General features: G+C 40.3%; 1 protein-coding gene across 3 annotated transcripts in view; it reads right to left on the bottom strand.

Annotated features, from left to right (window-relative positions):
• Positions 1-1,034: 1,034 nt before the first annotated feature.
• Positions 1,035-25,320, bottom strand: part of LOC122561287 (kinesin-like protein KIF27) — a 146,206-nt gene continuing 121,920 nt past the window's right edge. For 2 of the 3 annotated variants that reach the window (XM_043712943.2, XM_087997654.1), the window contains 2 exons: positions 21,873-22,040; positions 1,035-7,764 (listed from right to left, as the gene is read on the bottom strand). In XM_043712943.2, the coding sequence (XP_043568878.2) occupies positions 7,304-7,764; positions 21,873-22,040 (629 nt within the window). In that variant the 3' untranslated portion in view covers positions 1,035-7,303. Of the gene's footprint in view, positions 7,765-21,872; positions 22,041-25,320 lie in introns of those variants that run through there. The other variant, XM_087997660.1, reaches the window with a different exon arrangement.

Raw genomic sequence — 25,320 nt, 5'->3', positions numbered from 1 at the left:
ACTAATAAAGATGGAGAGATCATAACAATTTATCAAAGTAATGATCAACACTGGACAGAAAGGAAGATTTTACAGATACAGAACAGTGTGGTGGAGTCACATATAGCACAAAATGAACCCAAGATAGGTTTAGGGTGAGAGGGGAAAGATATAAAAGAGACATAAGGGGCAACTTTTTCACGCAGAGGGTGGTACGCGTATGGAATAAGTTGCCAGAGGATGTGGTGGAAGCTGGTACAATTGCAACATTTAAGAGGCATTTGGATGGGTATATGAATAGGAAGGGTTTGGAGGGATATGGGCCGGGTGCTGGCAGGTGGGACTAGATTGGGTTGGGATATCTGGTCGGCATGGACGGTTGGACCGAAGAGTCTGTTTCCATGCTGTACATCTCTATGACTCTAAGATCACAGTTGAGACCATCTTCATGGGTACCAAACTTGGCTATCAGTTTCTGCTTGCCAATTCTATGTTGTTTTGTATTCCAAAATAAGCCTTGGAGGACACTTACCCGAAGATCAGAGGCTGAATGTTTTTGACCGCTGAAGTGTTCCTGGACTGGGAGGGAACATTCCTGTATAACCATTGTTCTGCAGTGTCCATTCATTCTTTGTTGTAGCGTTTACATGGTCTCACCAATATACCAGCACTCGTTGCAGGCTTGCCTACAGCATTTAAGCAGACAACATTGGCCAAGTCACATATGTACCTGTTGTATATGTGGTGGGTGATGGTAGTATCCATGTCGATGATCCGACGTGTCTTGCAGAGATTTCCATGGCAGGGTTGTGTGGTGTTATGGTTGATGTTGTCCTGAAGGCTCGGTACTTTGCTGCAAACGATGGTCTGTTTAAGGTTTGGCGGTTGTTTCAAGTCAAAGATACAGCACACTTTCCTATCTATGGGAAGAACATCAGATCATGTTTTATACAGTCAACAGATTAATAAGAAACAAATTACATTTGACAACCACACAACAGCTTTTCAGCAATATTTCACTTCACGAACAAAGAAGGTACTGGTGAGATCATATGTCAATAACTTTTTGATTTGATTTATTATTGTTACACATACCAAGGTACAGTGAAAAGTTTTATTTTGCATGCAGTACTGTCAGGTGATAACATACAAAGACCATAGGGTGATTGGACAGGAGTCCAAAGTTACAGCTACAAAGAAGGTGCACAAACAGCAAGATCAACATTAGATTTGAAATTTGAGAGAACGTTCAGGAGAGTCTGTAGATAGTTCCATTAATGGACTATCTGAACCACTTAGCTATGAAAACTTAGAAGAATTCATTTGTCATAGAATTGTCATTGCTCTTAGATGGAATAGTTACTGAATGTCTTCAATCAAAACACTTCTAGAATTAGCAGCCTAAATAACCCTGGACACCAAGTCCAGAAAAATTGTTCTAAAAGCATTATACAGTAAAGGTTTCATTTAGTCTTGTATATTCTACAGAACATGTTTACTAAAGCAGAATAAACCATGTGACCAGTGGAGACAGACCTCTCATCTGAACAACATATTGTATATGCCAACATCTATATGCAATCCTGAGCAATCTGATGCCACTGTATTTTGTGATGGGTATGGTTCCAAAACTCCACTTATGTAAAACTGTCCAGCCTTCTGCCAACAATCATTGCTACTCATTGTAGCAAGAGGTCACTTCTTGAAGATATGTTACAAAAAAATCAAATCATTTCTAACCCAACATGTAAATTCATGCCACGGAACAGAATCTTGAAGAATATGTCAATACTGGAAGGGGCCAAGATTCTTAACATGAAAAACAGGTACTTAGAAAAAAAGCCTATATTATTCTGTCACAGGAGAAACTTAAGCTGTCATGTTAGATTTATATAGAAGTCACCTATTTAAATGTGAAACCAACTAAGTTTAAATGAGATATTGGTGCCAGCATCACAGTTATGTTGGGTTATATTCCATGGTTAGCAGATTTTGTCATCTGATTTAAAGCTGTGCATAGCCAGACATTAAAGGTACAAGAACTTAGAATGTGAAAAGTGTCTTCCAGTACCAATATCCCAAATTGTTGTACTAGATTATGAAATAACTTTGAAAGCTGACACCAAACTAGTACATCTCTCCACTTTAGAAAATCCCTCAATCACTAATGAAATAAAGAAACACATGGATTGACTGCTTCATTTCTTCCTAGGGAACTAACTATAGTACCCAACACTAATAATGGAGCAGAAGTATGATCACCTTGTAATTCTCAAACACACCTGCAGTTACATTGTTACAAGTTCAGGTGGCCATATTGAAAAGAATTCAGAAGGGAAGATGTAAAATTAGCAACTTTACCTCAAGTGTCTCTATACCTGATTATATACTTTCCTGATCAAGTCAAAAATTTTAGAAGGGGTAGAAGAAATAAGGAAAAGGTATATGACAAATGTTGTTAAAAAGAAGTAATCTAAATAACTACTGTGAGTATGTATATAATTACTAATCGATTTTTGTGATGGGGGGGACAAGATTTGGAGAGGTTTATTGTGCAAGGGTAAAGGACCCTGGAACAACCTTGCAATGAAGTCTCAGAGCTGCACATCACTGAACATAGCATGGGTGAGTTAGGATTATGGTTAGGGTTAGACTGCTACTACACTACTCTCTAAAATGGAAGACAGTCTTAAGAGCACATGGACAAGAATACAAAGAAGAAAGAGTAGTCCTTATCTAATATAACAATAGAATCAGAGCCTGGGTGTATTGGAATTACTATATATAGCAATGTTTAGTATTGATGCATCATAAATAGTATCAAGTCTAAGCCTGAAGACAGTTGTTGACTTTGCCTTCCCCTTGACCAATTTGTCTTGAAACCAAACCCAGTGTGGTATTAAACCACATCATAATAAAGTCGCTGTCTGCACTTGTCTCCTGTAATGAAGGTTAGTGATAAAAATACTGTAGATGTTGCACATACCTACCAGGTCGTACCAACCACCTGTACTCACCAATCACTATCTCACCAGTCCACGCCCTCCACACTCATAATCCATCCCCCTTCTCTTTATCTGCGACTCCCCCTACTCCATATCCATTAAGGGTTATACCTGAAACGTCAACTTCTCCACCTTCTGATGCTGCCTGGCTTGCTATGCTCTTCCAGTCCCCTTCTTGTCTATCCTGTAATAAAGGAGCACTTTTTCCTTAAAAAGACAGGAGTGAGTAGGGAAATTTCCCACTTGATGTATCTGACTTGAGAGCAAAGAGCCAGGTCAAGATTATCATTTTATGTGAATAATCACAAAAAAAGCCATGACAATTTATGAGTTTTAGAAATTGGAATTCAATGACTATACAAACTAAAACGTACACTTACATTTTAGTAACACTATGTAAGTTTGGTAACAATTTTGAGAGCAAAGAAAAGGCCTTGTTTTAGATAGTGCTGACTGCTTTTGTTGGACAAGGATGGCAACTATATAATACATTGCAGAGAAGTTGAGGAGAACAAGAAAGGTTAATAGATTAAAGCATGTCATTCATTTCTTTGCCCAGGGCTTCTTTGGTATTGTTAGAAAGATAGAAAACAGATTAGAGAATTTGAAAATGGAGATTTGATAGTCTTAGGCATGGAATTAGGTCTTATCTTCCAGACAATGAAAGGAAATTAGAAAAGTTAGTGGTGGGTTATGGTGAGTGGGCTGGTAAGTGGAACTCAGTCCACGAAAAGGTCAGCCATGCTCTTATTGAATGGCAGAGCAGGCTCGGTGGGCCAGATGGCCTACTCCTGCTCCTAATTCGTATGATAGGTCTTTCTGAAGGAATGATGTGAATGGTTTAAACAGACTATGTCTGAGGAATGAGTTGTAGATAACCTTAGCACAGAGGAGATCAGGAAGGGAAATTGAGTTAACAGGAATGGTGGATATTATAAGCAACATTAAAGATAAGCAGGGGATTTGAAAATTTGTAAAAATACAGGAATCTTGATACAGTTGAATTCAAGGGGAGACTGGTGTCAGTATATGATAGAAAGTCATGAAGACAGTTGCACAAATTATTTTGATATTCGGGACAAATAAATCAATGAATTTGCCAAAGAATAAGATTAAGAAATGACTTGGCTAGTGTGTTGCGATTTAGGATGAAATGGCCACATAATCTTTACTATTCAGTGTGTATACATGGATACAATTATGAAAAACAGAAATTCAGAAAGTGACAGTTCCAAATACATATGGCATGAAGTTTTTCTTATAATTAATGGATTAACTGAAATGTTGCAAATTAAGTTTATACTGCAGCAATGACCTGTTAATCTTATTATATGAAAGCAAAAAATAAAGATGTCAGTGATGTGAAAAATCCTATAGAAACTTTGTTGAGGTATTTTGAGATTCAGTCATGTTCAGTATTTTCTGGGATAATTAGGATGCTCAGTTAGTTAATACAAAACTAAACCTTGAATTCAGTGTAAATGAAGGGAACAAAAATAACATTTGGATTTGATTTGGAATTTATTTGGCCAGTAACAACTCAGCACAAATTGGCCCAAATTCTGAAAATGTTTGAAAGAATTTCATCATCAATTCACATTTGAAAATCAAATCTTTATAATTAACTATTATTGTTTGTATTATTGCCTTTTATTTAAAATCATTTTTAACTGTAATAGTTGCTAATATTTTTAAAGGATCCTGGTACTGACTGCATTTACTGTAAATATTGATTTAATTCAGCAAGAGAATTTTTTTTACATAAATATAAAATTTTCTTTAAATAAAATTAACAAGTGCAATCATATAAAATGCTTCTACAAAAAATCCATTAAACTCAAATACTACAAAAAATCCTCATTAAAGTACAAAAAAGAACACAATGTGTAGAATACTGAATAACATTTGGACCATGACACCATCGGAACAAAAATGGAATACATTTGGAATGCCAACACAAAATGAACTGCACATCTGGAAAATAATAGTATTATCATCTGATCAGGAATACTTGATGACACAAGTGTTTTGCCCCAAGTGAAATCTGTACTTAATTTACAATTCTCATTAGAATTAGGTGGAAAAATTCAACGGTAAGTAGCACAAGTTCTGTACTCGAGATGGGAAATGTTGATTCGAGGGAGTTGATTAGTGCTGTCATCAAACACTCCTGGGGCCAGATATAACAATAGTCAGGTTAATGGTGAGCAAAACTCTTTCTGCTCAGTCGTAATGAAATGCCTCAGCCATAACCTCAAATCAACACCACTGGTGTACCAAAGTATCATTTTTTTCCATTATCAACAATTGAGCAAAACTACCAATCTAAACTTACAAGTTGGAATCTAATTAAAATACACTGCTACCTTCCTTCAAAATACCTTACAATGGCTACAATACAAGTTTGTTCAACAATGAAAATGGGGGCAAAGAACTAGTTAAAGGAAAATGAATTAGTTAAACAAATAAATTGTTTTTGACATGTAATGGGGAGACAAATGTAAAAACTAATTTCCACAAAACATCAAACAACATAAATGACCAAGTCAGGTCATTCTTCGTGATGATCGTACAGGGAGGAATAATAGCCAATACATCAGAAGCATCCATGGTCTCATTTTCCAATGGTGCCATGGGACCTTTAAAACATTTATTTGAACAATCATCTGTGGTTTCATTTTAATGTTTCATTTAAAAGATTGCAATACTGATACTGTGCAGTTCTGGAATGAAATGTGAGTGCACAATCTGTGAGAGGTTTGTTTTGTTCATCAACAAATTGGCATTCTGTTTGCACAGTCATTGTACAGACCATTTCATAAAATTAAAATTGGCAAGTTTCAAGAATGGATGGATAATCTATGCTACTGGGATAGATCTCAAGCAGTGTAGATTTTTTAAAATCTCTAAAGTGAAGGCAAATATTATATCAATTAAGCCATGTTAATTTATTAATGCATGTAAAGGTTCTTAGATTGAACCTGGCGGAGATGACATAATTCTGAGTAGTAGGCTGCTTGGGATATTCAGTTCAACGTTGGCATTTTTAAAACACAAGACAATGAGAAATGATGCTGAGTGACCGTCAAACAGAACTTGTGAAATGCAATAACCCATCCACTAATCTACTCATTATTCACACATATTTAAACATAATCTAAGCTGGTTGTGCAAATGAAGTGCTGCACTTTTAAAGTGAATCGAGCTGTTTCAGATTCTGTTTTTCTTCAAATTATGAAAAGCTACATTGGTGTGCTTTTATTATACAAATTATATTATTTCAATTTCCCCACATAAACAACAACTTAGTTAGCATCTTTAATTGACTAAAATGACTCCATGCCTTTCACAGCAGGATTATAAAACAAATTTGACATTGATTCCAACAAATCCTAGCCAGGCAGTAGTTTTAAGCAGGGAAGACAGGAGAATAGGCTTAGTGAGGGAATTCCAGAAATGAAGGCACTGGGAGTGGAAGGTACACTCATCAAAGATGAAGGATTTGAAATTGGGATGCTCAAAGGTCCAAACTTGCAGGAGTGCAGATATTACGAAGAGTTATAGGCTGGAGGGTGTTTCAGAAAAAGGAAGTGCACCGGGGGAAATTTGAAAATCAACACCAGAAACCAAGACATTGCTTAACTAATACAAATCAGCAAACACTGGGATGATCAGTGGCCAGGATGTGGCACAAGTTACGATGTGGGCTTCTGCATTTTGGATGACCTCAACTTTATGCATGGTAGAATATGAGGCTGATCAAGAGTGCACTGGAATACTCAAGTCTGGAGGTAACAAAAGACACAGGTGTCAGTAGCAGATGAGATGAGGTGTTGAGGTGAGGGTCAGACATTGTTATTAAGATACAAATAAGTGGTCTTTTAATGGTCAAGTTTAGTTTTGGAAGTAACCATTCATATGCCATTGTTTTACGCCAACTGTGTTTTCTGAATTTCTCTCCAGATAATATCAATTTGATTGTTTGTGCATTCTAATAGATAATTCATATATATATATATATATAAAACATACTGCAGTTTTCTGATAATTCAATCTGAAAATGTTAGAAGCAAAACTACAAATCTAGCTTGTTTTTCCCTTTTGTCTTTACATTTTGGAGAACTGATCATTTCTGTTCAGTTAACTGGAGGAATGTACTGTAGGAATTTGGGTCTTTTTCAGCAGAATCCACTTGGAAAAATACCACTTTCTATTGCAAACCCACATCTTTAAGTCAGATTACCCTAGCTCAATCAGGAATTAGCTTGTATGGTTCCAGTATAAGAACATTTCAAGATTCATAACAAGCAAACTTTATGCTACTTATTGAAGTCCATAGATTTCCTGGTTATTTCAATAGAATCTGTAGGGATGGAATTTACACTGTGACTGTAACTAGAACGTCTCATGGATACTTGTGTTGCCGTAATCTGTCGCAGCTCTTTGCGGGATAATCTTACAGGAGTAATGACATGAGGCTGTGATGTCTTCTCAACTATCTGAGATGGCTTGAAAGTTGAAGTGAGGGCATTTGATGACTGTACTTCATCTGTCATTTCTGAACTGAATGAATACTCTTGCTCAGGTATCATTTTTGTGGAGACATGTACCATTTCAGAAGTTTCTTCCCATAATTTCTGATTTTTGTGTGTTCTAGATATGGCTGGAGAACTGATGTTTCCTTCTCCAGTACTTTTGGATGCTCTTGAAGCCCATTTTTGTTCCATTATATGAACTTCTCCTCCTCCTGGGCTTAATACTGTATTACCAGTTCCATTATCTGCAATTAAATTCATTAAATATTAATTTTTCTTGAAACAGAGTAAAAACATTGAGACAAATTGTATGTTTCTGGTGCAAGTCATGTTTAAAAGAATGGGTGCTATATTTGTCTGAATAATGTCTTAATAGCACTCAAATTAACTGGTCATTTTATCTGTGTTATTAATTCTCAGTTCCAGGTGAAGAGCTTGGCAATATAAGAGCACTGTCCAGGAAGCAGAGGAATTTTAGATGCAAGAGAAGATGTCAAAGGATGAGGAAAATAATGGGTAATGCCAAAACTACTCAGTAAGCCTCAACCAATTAACCCAGAATCCATTAGCTTTGCCAAGACAGAAATAACAGAGGACTAAAAAGTAATGGATGGAAGTGAGGACAAATGAAATAATATTCAGGTTTGGGTTACTACTTTGGACAAAATATTCGTGCCAGGCAATAACAATCTCCAACAACAGAGTCTAACCACTCGACCTTGTCATTCAACAGCATTATAATAGCTGAATCACTCAACATCAATATCCTAGAGATATTTGACTCAGAGAGGCAGAGATGTCCAGCATGGAAATAGACCCTTCAGTCCAACTTGTCCATGTTGACTAGTTATCCTAACCTAATCTAGTTCCATTTGCCAGCACTTGGCCCTTATCCTTCTAAACTCTTTCTATTCATACACCCATCCAGAGCCTGTTAAATGTTGTAATGATACCAGCATCCACCACTTCCTCTGGTAGCTCATCCCATACACTCACCGCCTCTGCGTGAAAATGTTGCCCCTTCAGTCCCTTTTAAATTTTTCCCCTCTGACCCTAAACCTCTGGTTCCGGAATACGCCACCCCAGGCAAAAGACCTTGTCTATTTACCTTATTTATGCCCCTCATGAATTTATAAATCATCAGCCTTCAATGTACCAGGGAAAACAGCCCCAACCTATTCTGTCTCTCTCTATAGCTCAAATCCTCCAACTCTGGCAATATCTTTATAAATCTTTTCTGAACCCTTTTAAGTTTCACAACATCCTTCCAATAGGAGAGAGACCAGAATTGCATGCAATATTCCAAAAGTGGCCAAACCAAAGTCCTGTACAGCCACAACATGACCTCCCATCTCCTATACTCAATGCACTGACCAATTAAGGAAAGCATACCAAATGCCTTCTTCACTGTCCTATCTACCTGCAACTCCAATTTCAAGGAACTATGAACCTGCACTCTCAGGTCTCTTTGTTCAGCAACACTCCCCAGGACCATATCATTAAGTGTTAGCTGAATACTGTCTTGTTGGATGAGATGATTGAAGTTTGTTCAAAATGAAATGATGTAGATTTAAGGACTTTGAAACACAACACTTACTCCTAGTTATGGGAGTCGTAGTTGCAACATTACAGGGCAATGAAGCAGAGGCAGCAAAGAGGGAAAACTGTTTGCAGAAAGAGTAGGAGCAGGGAATCTTTCTGGATGTTTTATTGACCTAGGTTCTTCAGAGATCATTTCTTTTGCTTGCACATGAGCCAGAGTAAGTACCTGATGGTTATATTTCATCAAAGAGGTGTCATAGAACGGTGACATTTCCTTTAACTGAACCTTATTTATTGTTTATGAGATGTAGGTGTTGTTGACAAGGCCAGCATTTATGCCCATCATAAATTGCCTTGGAGAAAGTGATGGAGTGATGGAGAGCTGCCTTCTTGAACTGCTAGATTCCTTTGGCCCTCCAAGCTCAGGCTTGGAGGGCCGAAGGGCCTGTTCCTGGGCTGTAAATTTTCTTTGTTCTTTATGATACAGAGCTACTAGGAATGGAGTTCCAAGATTTTGACCCTGCAATACTGACGGAATGTGATATAGTTCCAAGTTAGGATGGTGTGTGGCTCAGAGGAGTACTTGCATGTTGAAGTGTTCCCCTGCCCTGTTCCTGCTTGGTGATAGAGATTTGGGTTTTGGAAGGTGCTGTTGTTGAAGCCATTGTAAGTTACTGCTGTGCATCTTGTAGATGCCACATGCTGTTGCCACTGTAAATCAGTGGTGCAGGAATGAATGTTTAAGGTTGTGTGTGCGGTGCCAATCATGCAGGATACTTTGCTGTAGATGGAGTCAAGCTTCTTAAGTGTTGTTGAAGTAGCACCCTTTCAGACAAGTGGAGAACACTCTATCACACATCTAACATGTGCCTTGTAGATGGTGGACCAAAATTGGGAAGACAGACGTGAGATATTTGCCTCAGAATCCTGAACTCTGACCTGCTGTTATGGTCTCAGTATCACTGGTCCTGTTCAATTTCTGGTTAATAGTAATCCAGATAGTGGAGGAAGTCAGTGATGATAGTTTCATTAAATGTCAAGCTGTAAAGGTTACATTCCCACTTATTGGAATCATCATTGCCTGACACTTATGTGGTGTGAATGTTACTTACCCAGGACTGTTTTTTATAGAGTCATACACCACAGAAACAGACCCTTCCATTCAATTTGTCCATGCCGACCAGACATCCCAGTCTGACCTAGTCCCATTTGCCAGCATTTGATCCATATCCTTCTAAACTCTTCCTATTCACATACCCATCCAGATGTCTTTTAAGTGTTGTAATTTTACCTGCCTCCTCCACTTCCTCTGGCAGCTTGTTCCATATAAGAACCACCCTCTGTGTGAAAAAGTTTCCCCTCAGGTCCTTCTTAAATCTTTCCCCTCTCATCTTAAGCCTATGACCTCTAGTTTTGGAGACCCACATCCTAGGGAAAAGACATTGGCTACTCACCTTACCCATGCCCATCATTATCTTATAAATCTTTCTAAAGTTACCCCTCAACTTCCAACGCTCCAGCAAACAAAGCCCCAGCCTATTCAGCCTCTCCCTATAACTCAAACCTCCAATCCCAGTTACATCCTTGTAATTTTTTTCTGAACGCCTTTAAGTTTAACAACATCTTTCCCATAGAAGGGCGATCAGAATTATATGCAGTTTTCTAAAAGTGGCCTCACTAACATCCTGTACAGCTGCAATATGACATTACAACTCCTATACTCAATGCACTCACCAATAAAGGTAAGCATGCCAATGCCTTCTTCACCACCCTGTCTACCTGCAACTCCACATTGAAGGAACTATGCACCTGTACCCCTAAGTCTCTGTGTTCGGCAACACTCCCTGGACCCTACCATTAATTGTACAAGTCCTGCCCTGGTTTTCCTTACCAAAATGCAACATCTCACATTTATCTAAATTAAACTCCATCTGCAACTCCTCAGCCCATTTGATCCAGGTCCCATTATTCTCTGAGGTAACCTTCCATGCTGTCCATTACACCACAGATTTTGTTGTCAGCTGCAAACTTACTAACCATACCTCCTGTATTCACATCCAAATCATTTATGTAAATGACAAAAAACAGTGGACCCAGCACCCGATCCTTGTGGCACATAACTGGTCACAGGCCTCTAATCCAAAACGCAACCTTCTATCACCACCTCTGGCAGCTTGTTCCATACAAGAACCACCCTCTGTGTGAAAACGTTTCCCCTCAGGTCCTTCTTAACTCATTCTCTTCTCACCTTAAGCCTATGACCTCTAGTTTTGGAGACCCACATCCTTGGGAAAAGACATTGGCTACTCACTCTACCCATGCCCCTCAGTATCTTATAAACTCTGTCTTCTTTCTTCAAGCCAATTTTATATCCATGTGATTTAACCTTAATAACAAGTCTACTATGTGGAACCTTATCAAACACTTTGGTGAAGTCCATATAGACAAAGTCTACTGCTCCATCTATATCAATCTTCTTTGTCACCTCTTCAAAAAACTCAAACAAGTTAGTGAGACATTATTTCACAAGCACAGAACCATGTTGACTATCTCTAATCAGTCCTTGCCTTTCCAAATGCATGTAAATCCTGTTCCTCAGAATCCCCTTCAACAACTTACCCACACTGATGTAAGAACCACCAGTCTATAGTTGCCTGGCTTTTCCTTACAGCCTTTCTTAACTAAAGGCACCACCTTAACCAACCTCTGGTCTTCTGGCACTTCACCAGTGGCTGCTGATGATACAAATATGTCAGCAAGGGGCCCAACAATCTCTTCCCTAGCTTTCCACAAAGTTCTTGGAAATACCTAATTAGGTCCTGGGAATTTATCTACCTTCGTGCTTTTTAAGACCTCTAGCACTGCTTCTTTCGGAACATGAAGTCTTTTCAAGACATCACAATTTATTTCTCCATGTACCCTAGCAAACATATCCTTCGTAAGTACTAAAATGAAATATTCACTTAGTATCTCACCCATCTCTTGTGGTTCCACACATAGACCACCATGTTGATCTTTAAGGGGCCCTAATCTCTCCCTAGTTACTCTTTTGACCTTAATATATTTGTTGAATCTCTTTGAATTCTCCTTAACCCTATTTGCCAAAACTATCTCATGACCCCTTTTTGCCTTCCTGATTTCCCTGCTGAGTACACTCTGACTGCCCTTACACTCTTCTCGGAATTCACTTGATCCCAGCTGTCTATACCTGACATATGCTTCTTTTTCTTGACGAGAGCCTCAATATGTCTAGTCAACAAGCATTCCCTACACCTACCATGGTGGCTCAGTGGTTAGCACGACTGCCTCACAGTGCCAGGGACCCAGGTTCAATTCTAGCCTTGGGCGACTGTGTGGAGTTTACACATTCTCCCCTTGTCTGTGTGGGTTTCTTCTGGGTGCTCTGGTTTCCTCCAACAATCCAAAGATGTGCAGGTTAGGTGAATTGCCCATAGCGCAGGTTATTAAGTCAGGGGTAACTAGGTAAGGAGAATGGGTCTGGGTGTTGCTTTTTGGGTGGACTTGTTGGGCCGAAGGGCCTGTTTCTACACAGTAGGGATTCTAATTCTACCAGCCTTGCCTTTCACACTAACAGGAACATACGGTCTCTGAACTCACATTATCTCATTTCTAAAGATTTCCCAACCATCTCTTTACCTGCAAATAGCCTCCCCCACTCAACTTTTGAAAGTTCCTATTACCGTCAAATTTGCCCTTACCCCAATTTAGAACTTAAACTTTTTGATTAATTCTATCCTTTTTCATAACTATTATAAAACTAATAGAATTATGATCACTTGCCGCAAAGCGCTCTCCCACTGACACCTCAGTCATTTGTTAAAAATCACACAACACCAGGTTATAGTCCAACAGGTTTAATTGGAAGCACACTAGCTTTCGGAGTGACGCTCCTTCATCAGGTTCACCTGATGAAGGAGCATCGCTCTGAAAGCTAGTGTGCTTCCAATTAAACCTGTTGGACTATAACCTGGTGTTGTGTGATTTTTAACTTTGTACACCCCAATCCGGCATCTCCGACCTCAGTCATTTGTCCTGCCTTATTTCCCAATAGGTCAAGTATTGCTCTTTCTTTAGTACTTATTGAATAAGAAGGTTTTCTTGTACACATTTATCAAATTCCTCCCCATGCAAGCCCTTAACACTGTGGTGGTCCCAGTCTGTTTCCAAATTAAAATCCCCCACCATTATAACCTTATTATTCATGCAGTTATTGGAAATCTCCTTCCATAATTGATCCTCAATTTTCAGCCAACTATTGCAGGGGCCTATAATACAATCCCAACAACATAATCATCCCACATGATCATCTCAAGTTCCACCCATATAACTTAACTAGAGCCAGAGGATGGGAGGGACGGGCTGGTTGCTGGGGGCATGTATTGTATGCACTGTTATTTAAAGTAATTGGACTGTCTTATATGTACAAATGACTGTCTTATATGTCTTATATGATTGAAACTGGGATTTGAGGTGTGTCCTCATTTCCCTGAAAACTGGTTTAACGGTAGGGTTTGGGGCCTGGTTTTCCCTTGTAAAATTGCTGTTTCTCTGTATATAGCTGTTAATGTTAATTGTTTTGTAAACTGTGTATTGTTTAATAAAATTTAAAAAAAACTTCACTGGATGATCTCCCAGGAATATCCTCTCTAAGTACAGTTGTACTGTTATCTCTAACCAAAAACACCACTTTCCCTCTTCTCTTGCCTCCCTTTCTATCGCATCTTTACCCTGGAACATTAAGCTGCCAGTCCAGTGCATACCTGAGCTACATTTCTGTAATATCTATGATATCTCAGTCCCAATTTCCTAATGGTGCCTTAAGTTCATCTGCCTTACCTGTCAGGCCTCTTGCAATGAAGTAAATGCAGTTTAATTTATCAGTATACCTCGCTCTCTGCCAAGCTCTTGTCTGCCTTGACTATTTGATTTGCTCCCCTTATCTATTGTACCAATCTCAGCCTTTTCTCTTTTCTGACTATCACTTTGGTTTCCCTTTCCTTATTCATTTAAAGTCTCCCGAGCAGCACGAGGAAATCTCATGCAAGGATATTGGTTCCCTACCAATTCAGATGGAACCCATCCCTCTTGTACAGGTCATTTCTACTCCTGAAGAAATCCCAATGATCCAAAAATGTGAATCCTTGCCCCCTGCACCAGCTCCTCAGCCATGCATTCACCTGCTCTATCCTCCTACTCCGACTCTCACTAGAATGTGGCACCATAATAGTCCAGATGTTACTACCCGCTGATGACCTACTTTCTAAACCTCCTGCGTATTTTCCTATATTGTCTCTGCTGAACCCATTCCTTTCCTTGCCTATGTCATTGATACCAACGTGCACAACTGCCTCCTGCTGGTTATCTCCCCTTTGAGTATATTCTGCAGCCTCTCTGAGCCACCTTGGACCATCGCACCAGGGAGGCAACACACCATCCTGATGACTTGATGACAGTCACAGGAATGATTTGGACCTCCTCAGGAGACAGACACATGCTGCAACCGACAGGGTACCCTTCGTTGTTCAGTATTTCCCAGGAGCTGAAAAACTACGCCATGTTCTTCATGACCTGCAACACATTATCAATGAGGATGAGCACTTCACCAAGACCTTCCCCACACCTCCACTACTTGCCTTTAAACAACCACCAAACCTCAAACAGATCGTTGTTCATAGCAAGCTGCCCGGCTCTCAGGACAACTCCATACAACTCTGTCACGGTAGGCGCTGCAAGACATGTCAGAGTGTGGACATAGATACCACCATTACGCGTGGGGACACCTCCCACCTTGTACATGGCAGGTACTCATGTGACTCAGCAACATTGTCTATCTTATACGTTGCAGGCAAGGATGCCCTGAGGCATGGTACATTGGGGAAACCGAGCAAAGGCATCGACAACAGATGAATGGGCACTGCACAACAATCACCAGACAGGAGTGTTCCCTCTCAATTGGGGAACACTTCAGTGGTCTAGGACATTCGACCTCGGACCTTCGGGTGACCATCCTCCAAGGCGGACTTCGGGACAGACAGTAACGAAAAGTGGCTGAGCAGAGGCTGATAGCTAAGTTCGGTACCCATAGGGAGGGCCTCAACCGGGACCTTGGATTCATGTCACATTACAGGTGACCACCATTGCACTATACACACACAGATACTCCTACACACACACACTCTCACACACACACAGGCACTCCTATACACACATACACATGGACACACATATACACAGATGCGCACACAGACACTTTCACACACCCTCACAGACACACACACTCCCACACTCACACATGCACCCTCTCACAGACATAAGACACTCTGCACTCACTACACACACACATACACTTTCTCACACTCACAACCCCCAACCCAGACAGACAGACACACACACAAAGACCCACATGCACACATATTTTGTAGGGTGAATTTGTACTTGCAGGGTTACATTGTAGTTTGCTCAAAAACTGCATACATTCATGTAGAACTCTGGGCTCAAAAACTGCATGAATTCATGTAAAACTCTGTTATCTCACTTTTTAGGTTAGGATCAATCTAAACATCATGGCATTGACAGAGAACACGGGGGCTAACACCTTCAACATATTGTCTAGCTATCACCATTGTTAACAGCTAACCTGAGAATGCAACTTTTTAAAAAAAAGTTTTGTGATTTACACATGAAAGAAGTGAAACTATCATAGTATTCTAACAGATGAAAGGCTTAACAGACAATCAATTTTTCAATGTATAATTTCAGTTACATCGCACTGTAAATTTTTGCTATGAATTCTGTATGTTAGGATTGAGCCCTCCACTATCACCTGATGAAGGAGCGACGCTCCGAAAGCTAGTGTGCTTCCAATTAAACCTGTTGGACTATAACCTGGTGTTGTGTGATTTTTAACTAGTCACAGGAATGTCTGTCTGTGTCCCAGACTTGAGAGTCCTCTATTCAAATTGATCACTTGGAACGTGACATACCCCTCATTAGAATAGTCGCTGTCCCAGAAACTTGGCTGTCAGTGCTATATTCCCTGAGAGGCCATCCTCTACTACAATAGCCAAAATGGCATACCTGTTTGATATGGGGATAGCCACAGGAGACTTCTGCAATACCTAGCTACCTCTCTTATCATTCCTAGCAGTCAACAATCTACCTGATGTATCTGCGATGTCGCCACCTTTCTGAAACTGCCATCAATTACACCCCCTTGTTCTTGGAAACTCCTCATTGCCTCGAACTGCCACTCCAACTGACCCATGCAGTTGAATAAGATTTGCAACCAAACACACTTCCTAAAGACATAGTCTCCAGGAGCATTCAAATTCTCCCTGATCTCCCACATCTGACAGAAAGAGCACATCACCCATTTAAAAGCTATTTCTCCCCCTTTAACAACCTACAGACCCAGAAATTACCTAAAAACAAACACATTGCTCAAAAATATAGCATTCAGAGTCTTATTGCTCAAAAGCACTGCTCTCGGATAACTTACTATCAATCCTTAATATTAAATGTCAGTCAAGAGACAGATCTCAGTTTAAACATAATAAAAAGAATGCTCTCATCTTACTCACTATTACATACTTACAAAAAAAAATTGAGAAGTTTTATAAGTCATAAAATCAAAAACTTAACTGATGAGGCACAAAAACCAAAGGAGTCCTCTTCTCCTGTAGTTTAGGGCGGCATGGTGGCACAGTGGTTAGCTCTGCTGCCTCACAGCGCCAGAGACCCAGGTTCAATTCCCGCTTCAGGCCACTGACTGTGTGGAGTTTGCAAGTTCTCCCCATGTCTGCGTGGGTTTCCTCCCACACTCCAAAGATGTGCCATACTAAATTGCCCGTAGTGTTAGATAAGGGGTAAATGTAGGGGGGTAGCTGGCAGGTCGGTTACTGTAATGTAATCTAATCTTTCAGGCACTGATTTTTAAAAAATCACTACTATCTCTGCAGCTGCATGAAACTGGATATTAGACCTCCCATGTCAGCTATGAAACTGCACTACTTGCTTGTTATTTCAATGAAACCCAATCTCCAGAGCCTTTACACAATGACAGCTATAAACTACCCTTGTTAGCTGTTTCATAAAGTTCTCGAGGTCTTGCTGCATACAGACAATGACTGCTTCAGTCCATTAGAAGTAATGAATGGTGCTTAATATTATGCAATCATCAGTGTATATCACCATGTCTGACCTCATGATGCAGGGAAAGTCAATTATATAGCAGCTGAAGATTATTGGGCTAGGACATTATCCCGAGAGAGGGCTCTTTCTGACATGGTGGAAATGCCCTTTGTACCAGAAGGCCTGGGTTCAAGTCCCACCTGCTCCGGAGATAGAGTCATAATCATAGAGATGTACAGCATGGAAACAGACCCTTCTGTCCAACCCGTCCATGCCGACCAGATATCCCAACCCAATCTAGTCCCACCTGCCAGCACCCGGCCCATATCCCTCCAAACCCTTCCTATTCATATAACCGTCCAAATGCCTCTTAAATGTTGCAATTGTACCAGCCTCCACCACATCCTCTGGCAGTTCATTCCATACACGTAGCACCCTCTGTGTGGAAAAAGTTGCCCCTTAGGTCTCTTTTATATCTTTCCCCTCTCACCCTAAACCTATGCCCTCTAGTTCTGGACTCCCCGATCCCAGGGAAAAGACTTTGCCTATTTATCCTATCCATGCCCCTCATAATTTTGTAAACCTCTATAAGGTCACCCCTCAGCCTCCGACACTCCAGGGAAAACAGCCCCAGCCTGTTCAGCCTCTCGCTGTAGCTCAGATCCTCCAACCCTGGCAACATCTTTGTAAATCTTTTCTGAACCCTTTCAAGTTTCACAACATCTTTCCGATAGGAAGGAGACCAGAATTGCACGCAATATTCCAACAGTGGCCTAACCAATGTCCTGTACAGCCGCAACATGACCTCCCAACTCCTGTACTCAATACTCTGACCAATAAAGGAAAGCATACCAAACGCCTTCTTCACTATCCTATTTACCTGTGACTCCACTTTCAAGGAGCTATGAACCTGCACTCCAAGGTCTCTTTGTTCAGCAACACTCCCTGGGACTTTACCATTAAGTGTATAAGACCTGCTAAGATTTGCTTTTCCAAAATGCAGCACCTCGCATTTATCTGAATTAAAAATCCATACGTCTGGATGCTGTTTTAAAAATATCTATCCTGAGGGACTTCAGTAGTGATATACTTGCACTGAGATGATTGACCATCAAAAAGCAAGCACCTAACTACTTGAATCCCATTTTCCAGTACTTGACCCATAGCCCTGTCTGCCTTTGCATCACAATTAAATATCTAAATACTTCTTAAATGTTGAGGGTTTCTGCCTCTATCACCTTTAGAGGCAGTCAGTTCCAGATTCCACCACCCTCTGGGCTTACTTCCCTCACATCTTTTCTACCTCTTACCTTAAATCTATGCTCTTGGTCATTGATCCCTCCATCAAGCGAGAACGCTTCTTCCCATCTACCCTGTTTATGGCCCTCATAATTTTACACATCTCAATTTTGACTGCTCTCAGTTTCCCCAGCTTTATGGAAAGCAATCCCAGCTATCCAATCTTTCTTTATAAGGAAAAATCTCCAGGGCAGGCAACATATTGGTAAATCTCCTCAGCACTCTCACTTCTGCAATTACATCCCTCCTATAATATGGATTCCAGGAGTGCATACAGTGCTCTAGCTGTGGTCTGCAGTCTATCCTCCTAGGAAGAAAGGTATGACGATGGCTGTGTCTGAGACATAATCATGCTCATGCTTATAATCAATGTCATTTTTAAAAATTAATTCATGGGTTGTAAGCATTTATTGAGCTGGTATTTTTGTCCATCCCTTCAGAGGTGGTGGTGAGCTGCCTTCTTCAGTAGTTATTTTCTATAGATCGCCCCGTAACAACTCCCCATATTGCTTGATTTTACGAGACATCACAAAAATGTTTATTTCAGCATTAAATATGTTCAATGATGGTACATAATGGAATGATATAACCCCTTTCCCAATGGCATTATGAGGCTACATACACTAACTGAATTGTAATGGCTCACTACCATTTTCTTGGGGGGAACTACGGATGGGCTTAAATGTTAGAGAGTCATAGAGATGTACAGCATGGAAACAGACCCTTCGGTCCAACCCATCTATGCCGACCAGCTATCCCAACCTAATCTAGTCCCACCTGCCAGCACCCGGCCCACATCCCTCCAAACACTTCCTATTCATATAGCCATCCAAATGCCACTTAAATGTTGCAATTATACCAGCCTCCACCACTTCCTCTGGCAGCTCATTCCATACACATACCACTCTCTGTGTGAAAATGTTGCCCCATAGGTCTCTTTTATATTTTTCCCCTCTCACCCTAATTCTATGCCCTCTAGTTCTGGAATCTCCCACCCCAGGAAAAAGACTTTGTCTATTTACCCGATCCATGCCCCTCATAATTTTGTAAACTTCTATAAGGTCACCCCTCAGCCTCCGACGCTCCTGCGAAAACAGCCCCAGCCTGTTCAGCCTCTCCCTTTAGTTCAAATCCTCCAACCCTTTCACAACATCTTTCCGATAGAAAGGAGACCAGAATTGCACGCAATATTCCAACAGTGGCCTAACCAATGTCCTGTACAGCCGCAACATGACCTCCCAACACCTGTACTCAATTTTCTGACCAATAAAGGAAAGCATACCAAACGCCTTCTTCATTATCCTATCTACCTGTGACTCCACTTTCAAGGAGCTATGAACCTGCACTCCAAGGTCTCTTTGTTCAGCAACACTCCCAGGACCTTACCATTAAGTGTATAAGTCCTGCCAAGATTTGCTTTCCCAAAATGCTGCACCTCGCATTTATCTGAATTAAACTCCACCTGTCACTTCTCAGCCCATTGGCCCATCTGGTCCAGATCCTGTTGCAATCTGAGGTAACCCTCTTCGCTGTCCACAACACCTCCAGTTTTGGTGTCATCTGCAAACTTATTAACAGTACCACTTATGCTCGCACCCAAATCATTTATGTAAATGTTGTCCCAAAAGCAATATCCACATTCCATGAATGAATTAGAAGAACCCGAAAAATAACTTTAGCACCAATGTCAATTGCTGCCCTCTCTGCAGTGAAGGGGAAGATATGTAGCCTTGTCTGTGACATACCAGCTATTTGTTGCTACCAATTATGGTTATCATGTTGTACAAGTAAGTGTTAATATGTTGCAATGTGTTTTGATAATATGCCTGCCACAACTGAATAGCTGGTAGTATGGGAAAGTTGTGATTATGAAGCTTGCAGCTGTGGAAACTTGTGAGGGTGCAGTGTAGTATGAGAGTGCTGTTTGCTGAAATTTACTGATGGATGAATAATGAGGTTGTGTTGAATAGAGCAGTGATAGACTGGGGTGGTGCGTGGTAGCAGATGGCATTTCAAGAAATATTCTTGACCCTGACCATTTTCATGAGGCTATCAAACCTTTACTGGCACTGTATCCAGCTCTTCATGGCTAGAATTCTGGTACTGATCTCTGTGGTTGTCTTCTCCCACAGCCTTCACAGGATATATCCGGAAGGCCTCTGGGACCCTTGTGGAAATATTAACTTTCTCCTTCTATCTATCTCCTGACAAAGGCGACCAGTCTGCATATAAGAAATGAGGAATCCTCTCTTTGCCATGCTGCTCCATGCCCTGATATTTTTCGAGCTACTTCCACCATCTGTACCCAGACTGCAACTCCCTTATAAGAGTTGTAGACTAGCTTCATTTGATAAGAGCATGTTAACTTTAATTGGAGATGGTCTTGCATGAATCTGGATCCCTGATGAGCTTTAGTCACTCAGCAACATATTAAGCACTGGCCTATATGCCACATTCCTGGAGACAATAAGCTGAACAACCTGAATCACTTTGATCAGAGACAGATAATGACACATTGCTATCCCCTTGTCCACTAAGCGCCTTACCTATTTTTAACCAATACTTAGCAAATCATCTGTGGATCCAAATCTTTCAAATAAAATTATAATAATATGGAATAAACAGAACGTTTTTAGTCATTGAGGGGTCTGTAATGAGGCCACACCAATATAAGAATTCGTGTAAGTGAATTAGAATGTAAAGACCAGGAGAATGTTTTTAACTACACAAAGCTATGAGGTAATGGATGCAAAATAAAACTGTTATTGAAGCACCAACTATTTCAAAATTTAATAATAATTACCCTAAATCATTGAAGGGAAGGGATCAAATGTAAATGAAATCAGTATACATTTGGGATTAGATTTATTGCTAAGATTGGGATAATTACCACCATGGACTGGTTACATAGAAATATTGTAAGGTTTAGAGGGTAGAGTGATGCATTTACCCACTGTCTCCATGCTGGAGTTGGGCCAGCTGATATTAGTTTGCTGAAGACGAAAGTTTAATTTTCTCTTAAAATCTAAAGCCAAGAAATTAGTAGCGTTGTGGCATGTTGGAACTCCAGTATGCCCATAGAGTACCCTTCTGATTTATACTATGTTATTGCAGAGAGATACTGAAGAAAATCTAGATAACATCACCAACAAGTAAAAAAAAATCAAGACAGACATTCTGAGGTAATTTGAACTCCAGCAACGAGAGTTATACAGTCACTTTGGCGCAAGGAAGCCATTTGGCCCAGAAAATCCACATCACGTAAGCGTGTGGAGAAATCAGATTCATGTTTATGGGAAAACAAGGAAAATAACTTCCTAGAAAAATAATTGAAAGCATGAATAATAAAGCAGTTAAGTACTTTTTGAAGCTGCCACATGCTGATTCTGGTTTAATGATTCGACCAATTCCCTCAGTTTTTTCTTTAATTCTCTACTTGTTTTTTTGTAGAAATACAGGTCCTTCTCCAATTGTTGAATTTTTGATTCATGTGCCTTAATGCCATCTGCAAGTCCATCACTAGTTCTGTCTGTAAAAAGAGAATCATTATTTTATTTTATAATTATATTTACGTCCTCACAAAATGTACATGATACATGATAACAACCTGCTTTACATGAAACCTTTCATGTAATAAAACATAAGTGCTCCAAAAGCATGTTAAAAATAATTTTTGACAATGGGTCATATAAAAATACACAAGGAGAATTTATTGCCTTTGGATTTAAGGATTATCTTAAATAAGGAGAAAACTGTTGACTGAGAAAGTTCATGAGCCAGACAGTGGAAAGCACAACTGCCAAATGTGGAGTAATTAAAACTGGGTATTTGTATGAAGGCTTACTTGGAGGAATATAATCAGAAGAGGGCTATTGGATTGGCTAAGAATGGGGAGAAGCATGTATATAGTGTCATTTAAAACTTCGGTTGAGTCTTTCAAATTGAATTGCTGCTGGGCCAGGAATCAATGTTAGTAACCAGAGGCTGAACTAAGTATATATTAGGATACTGGCAAAATATTGGTTGAACTCAAGGTTATGGAATCTGGGCAATGGAAGACCAGCCAGAAGAGCAACATAATTCTCAAGTCTAGGTTTAACAAAAACATGAGTGACAGTTTCACCGGCAGTTGAGACAGAGATGGAGTTGGGCAATGTAATTGGCTTGGTGAGAAAAATACTAGTCAAGGAAAGTGCAATCCATTTGGTCAGGCGTGATAAGGGAGGAATAGGCAAGGTTGCAGATAGGTTGAAAAGAATGAGGAAGGTTTAGTTTACTATAGTTACAATTGTATGGGAATTGAGGGGGCAAAAAGGGGAACATAAGATAGCTTTTGCAAATAGAGTTAAGGACAATCCAAAGAAATTCTGTAAGTACATAAATGACAAAAGTGTAACTAGGGAAAGAATAGGGCCCCTTAAAGATCAATGTGGCCATCTGTATATGGAACCACAGCAGATGGATGAGATACTAAACAAATATTTCGTGTCAGTATTTACTATGGAGAAGGACATGGAAGCTAGGATCTTGGGGAAATAAATAGTGACGTCTTGACAACACCTCATATTACAGAAGAGGAGGTATTGGAACTCATAAAACTCCAAAAGGTAGATAAATCTCCAAGACCTGATCAGGTGTTTCCCAGAACTTTGTGGGAAGTTAAGGAAGAGATTGCAGGACCCCTTGCTGAGGTATTTGTATCATCAACAATCACGGATGAGGTGTCAGAAGACTGGAGATTGGCTAATGTGGTTCTATTATGTTAAAAAAGCTGGAAAGAAAAGCCAGGGAATAATAGATTAGGGAGCCTTATGGCAGTGGTGGGTAAGTTGTTGGATGGGATTCTGAGGGTTAGGATTTACATGCATTTAGAAAGGCAAGGTCTGATTAAGGTTAGTCTACATAGCTTTGTGTAGGGGAAATTGTATCTCATGGATTTGACTGAGTTTTTTGAAGAGGTGACAAAGAAGATAGATGTAGGCGGAGCTGTAGACTTTGTTTATATGGACTTCAGCAAAACGTTCGACAGGTCCCACATTGTAGACTGGTTAATAAGGTTAGATCACATGGGATCCGGGGAAACGAGCCAATTGGATACAAAATTGATTTGAAGGTAAGAGACAGAGGGTAGTGGTAGACAGTTGAGTTTTGGACTATAGGCCTGTGACCAGCGGTGTGACACAAGAATCAGTGTTGGGTCCACTGCTTTTCATCATTTATATTAACGATTTGGATATGAATATAGGAGGCATGGTTAGTAAGTTTGCAGATGACAAATGAACAATGAAGAAGATTATCTCAAAGTATAATGGACCTTGATCAGATGGGCCAATAGACCAAGGAGTGACAGATGAAGTTTAATTTAGAGAAATGTGAGGTGTTGCATTTTAGTAAGGCAAACCAGGGCAGGACTTGTACAGTTAATTGTAGGGCTCTGGGGAGTGTTGCCGGACAAGGAAACCTAGGAGTGCAGGTGCATATCTCTTGAAAGTGGAGTAATGAGTAGACAAGATGGTGAAGAAAGCATTTCAAATGCTTGCCTTCGTTGGTCGGAATATTGAGTATAGGAATTGGAAGTAATATTGCGGTTGTGCAGGACATTGGTGAGGCAACTTTTAGAATACTGTGCATAATGCTGGTCATCCTTCTACTGGATTTTATTAAACTTGAGCGGGTCCAGACAAGGATGTTGCCGGGACTGGAGAGTTTGAGTTGTTGGGAGAGGCTGAATAGACTGTGACTTTTGTCCCGGGAAGGCTGAGAGGTGACCCTGTAGTGGTCTATAAATTCAGGAGGGGCAAAAGTAGGGTGAATAGCCCACGTATTTTTTCCCAGGGTAGGAGAGCCCAAAACTAGAGCGCATAGGTTTAAGGTGAGAGGGGAACAATTTAAAAAGGACTGGAGGGGTAGCTTTCTCATACAGGTGGTGGTGCTTGTATGGAACGAACTGACAGAGAAAATGGAAGAGGGAGGTACAATTACAACATTCAAAAAGCATCTAGATGGATATAGGAACTGGAAGTGTTTAGAGGGATATGGGCCTAATGACAAATGGGACTAGGTCTGATTGGGATGTGTGGTCAGTGTGGGCTAGTTGTGCCAAAGGGTCTGTTTCCATGCTGTCTAACACTATGACTTTGATATGGGCTGTTTTAATGCTATGGTAGGGTGAAAATGTGTTTCCAATGATTCAAATATAAAGTTGCAGGAAAGTGGGTACAAATTTGGGATGTGCCAGTACATTCAAGGACTTTAGACAGGTACAGAACATTGTTATGTAGCTCTCCAGAACTGAGTGGTCAAAGCTAGGTTTTTTGAGAAATGGAATAATGACAGTGGAATGGTCAGGAAGTGGAAGAGTCCTGAGGAATTGGAACCATTAACAACACCTAACCTAAGAGTCATGAACTGAAGGTAAATGGTCAGGAATTTGGTGGAAATAGAATTGAGGTAGTAGGAGGTTTTTTATTATTCATTTGTGGGAGGTGGGTATTGCTGGCTGTCCAGCAATTATTGCCTGTCTCTAGTTGCCCTTGAGAAGGTGGTGGTCAGCTGCCTTCCTGAACTGCCAAAGTCCATCTGCTGTGGGTTGATCCACAATGCCATTAAGGAGGCAATTCCAGGATTTTGACCTAGTTACAGTGAAGGAACAATGATACATTTCCAAATCAGGATGGTGTGACTCGGATGGGAATTTACAGGTGGTAGTGTTTCCATGTACCTGTTACCCTTATCCTTCTAGATGCAAATGGTTGTGGATTTTGAAGGTGCTGTCTGAGGATCTTTGGTGAATTTCTGCATTGCATCTT

This window comes from Chiloscyllium plagiosum, unplaced genomic scaffold (genome assembly GCF_037043375.1).
Source record: "Chiloscyllium plagiosum isolate Xiang-an unplaced genomic scaffold, Cpla_swu_hap1 HiC_scaffold_2, whole genome shotgun sequence".
Taxonomy (NCBI): Eukaryota; Metazoa; Chordata; class Chondrichthyes; order Orectolobiformes; family Hemiscylliidae; genus Chiloscyllium; species Chiloscyllium plagiosum.
Note: the sequence above shows the minus strand (reverse complement) of the source record. Positions and strands in the feature narration are given on the sequence as shown.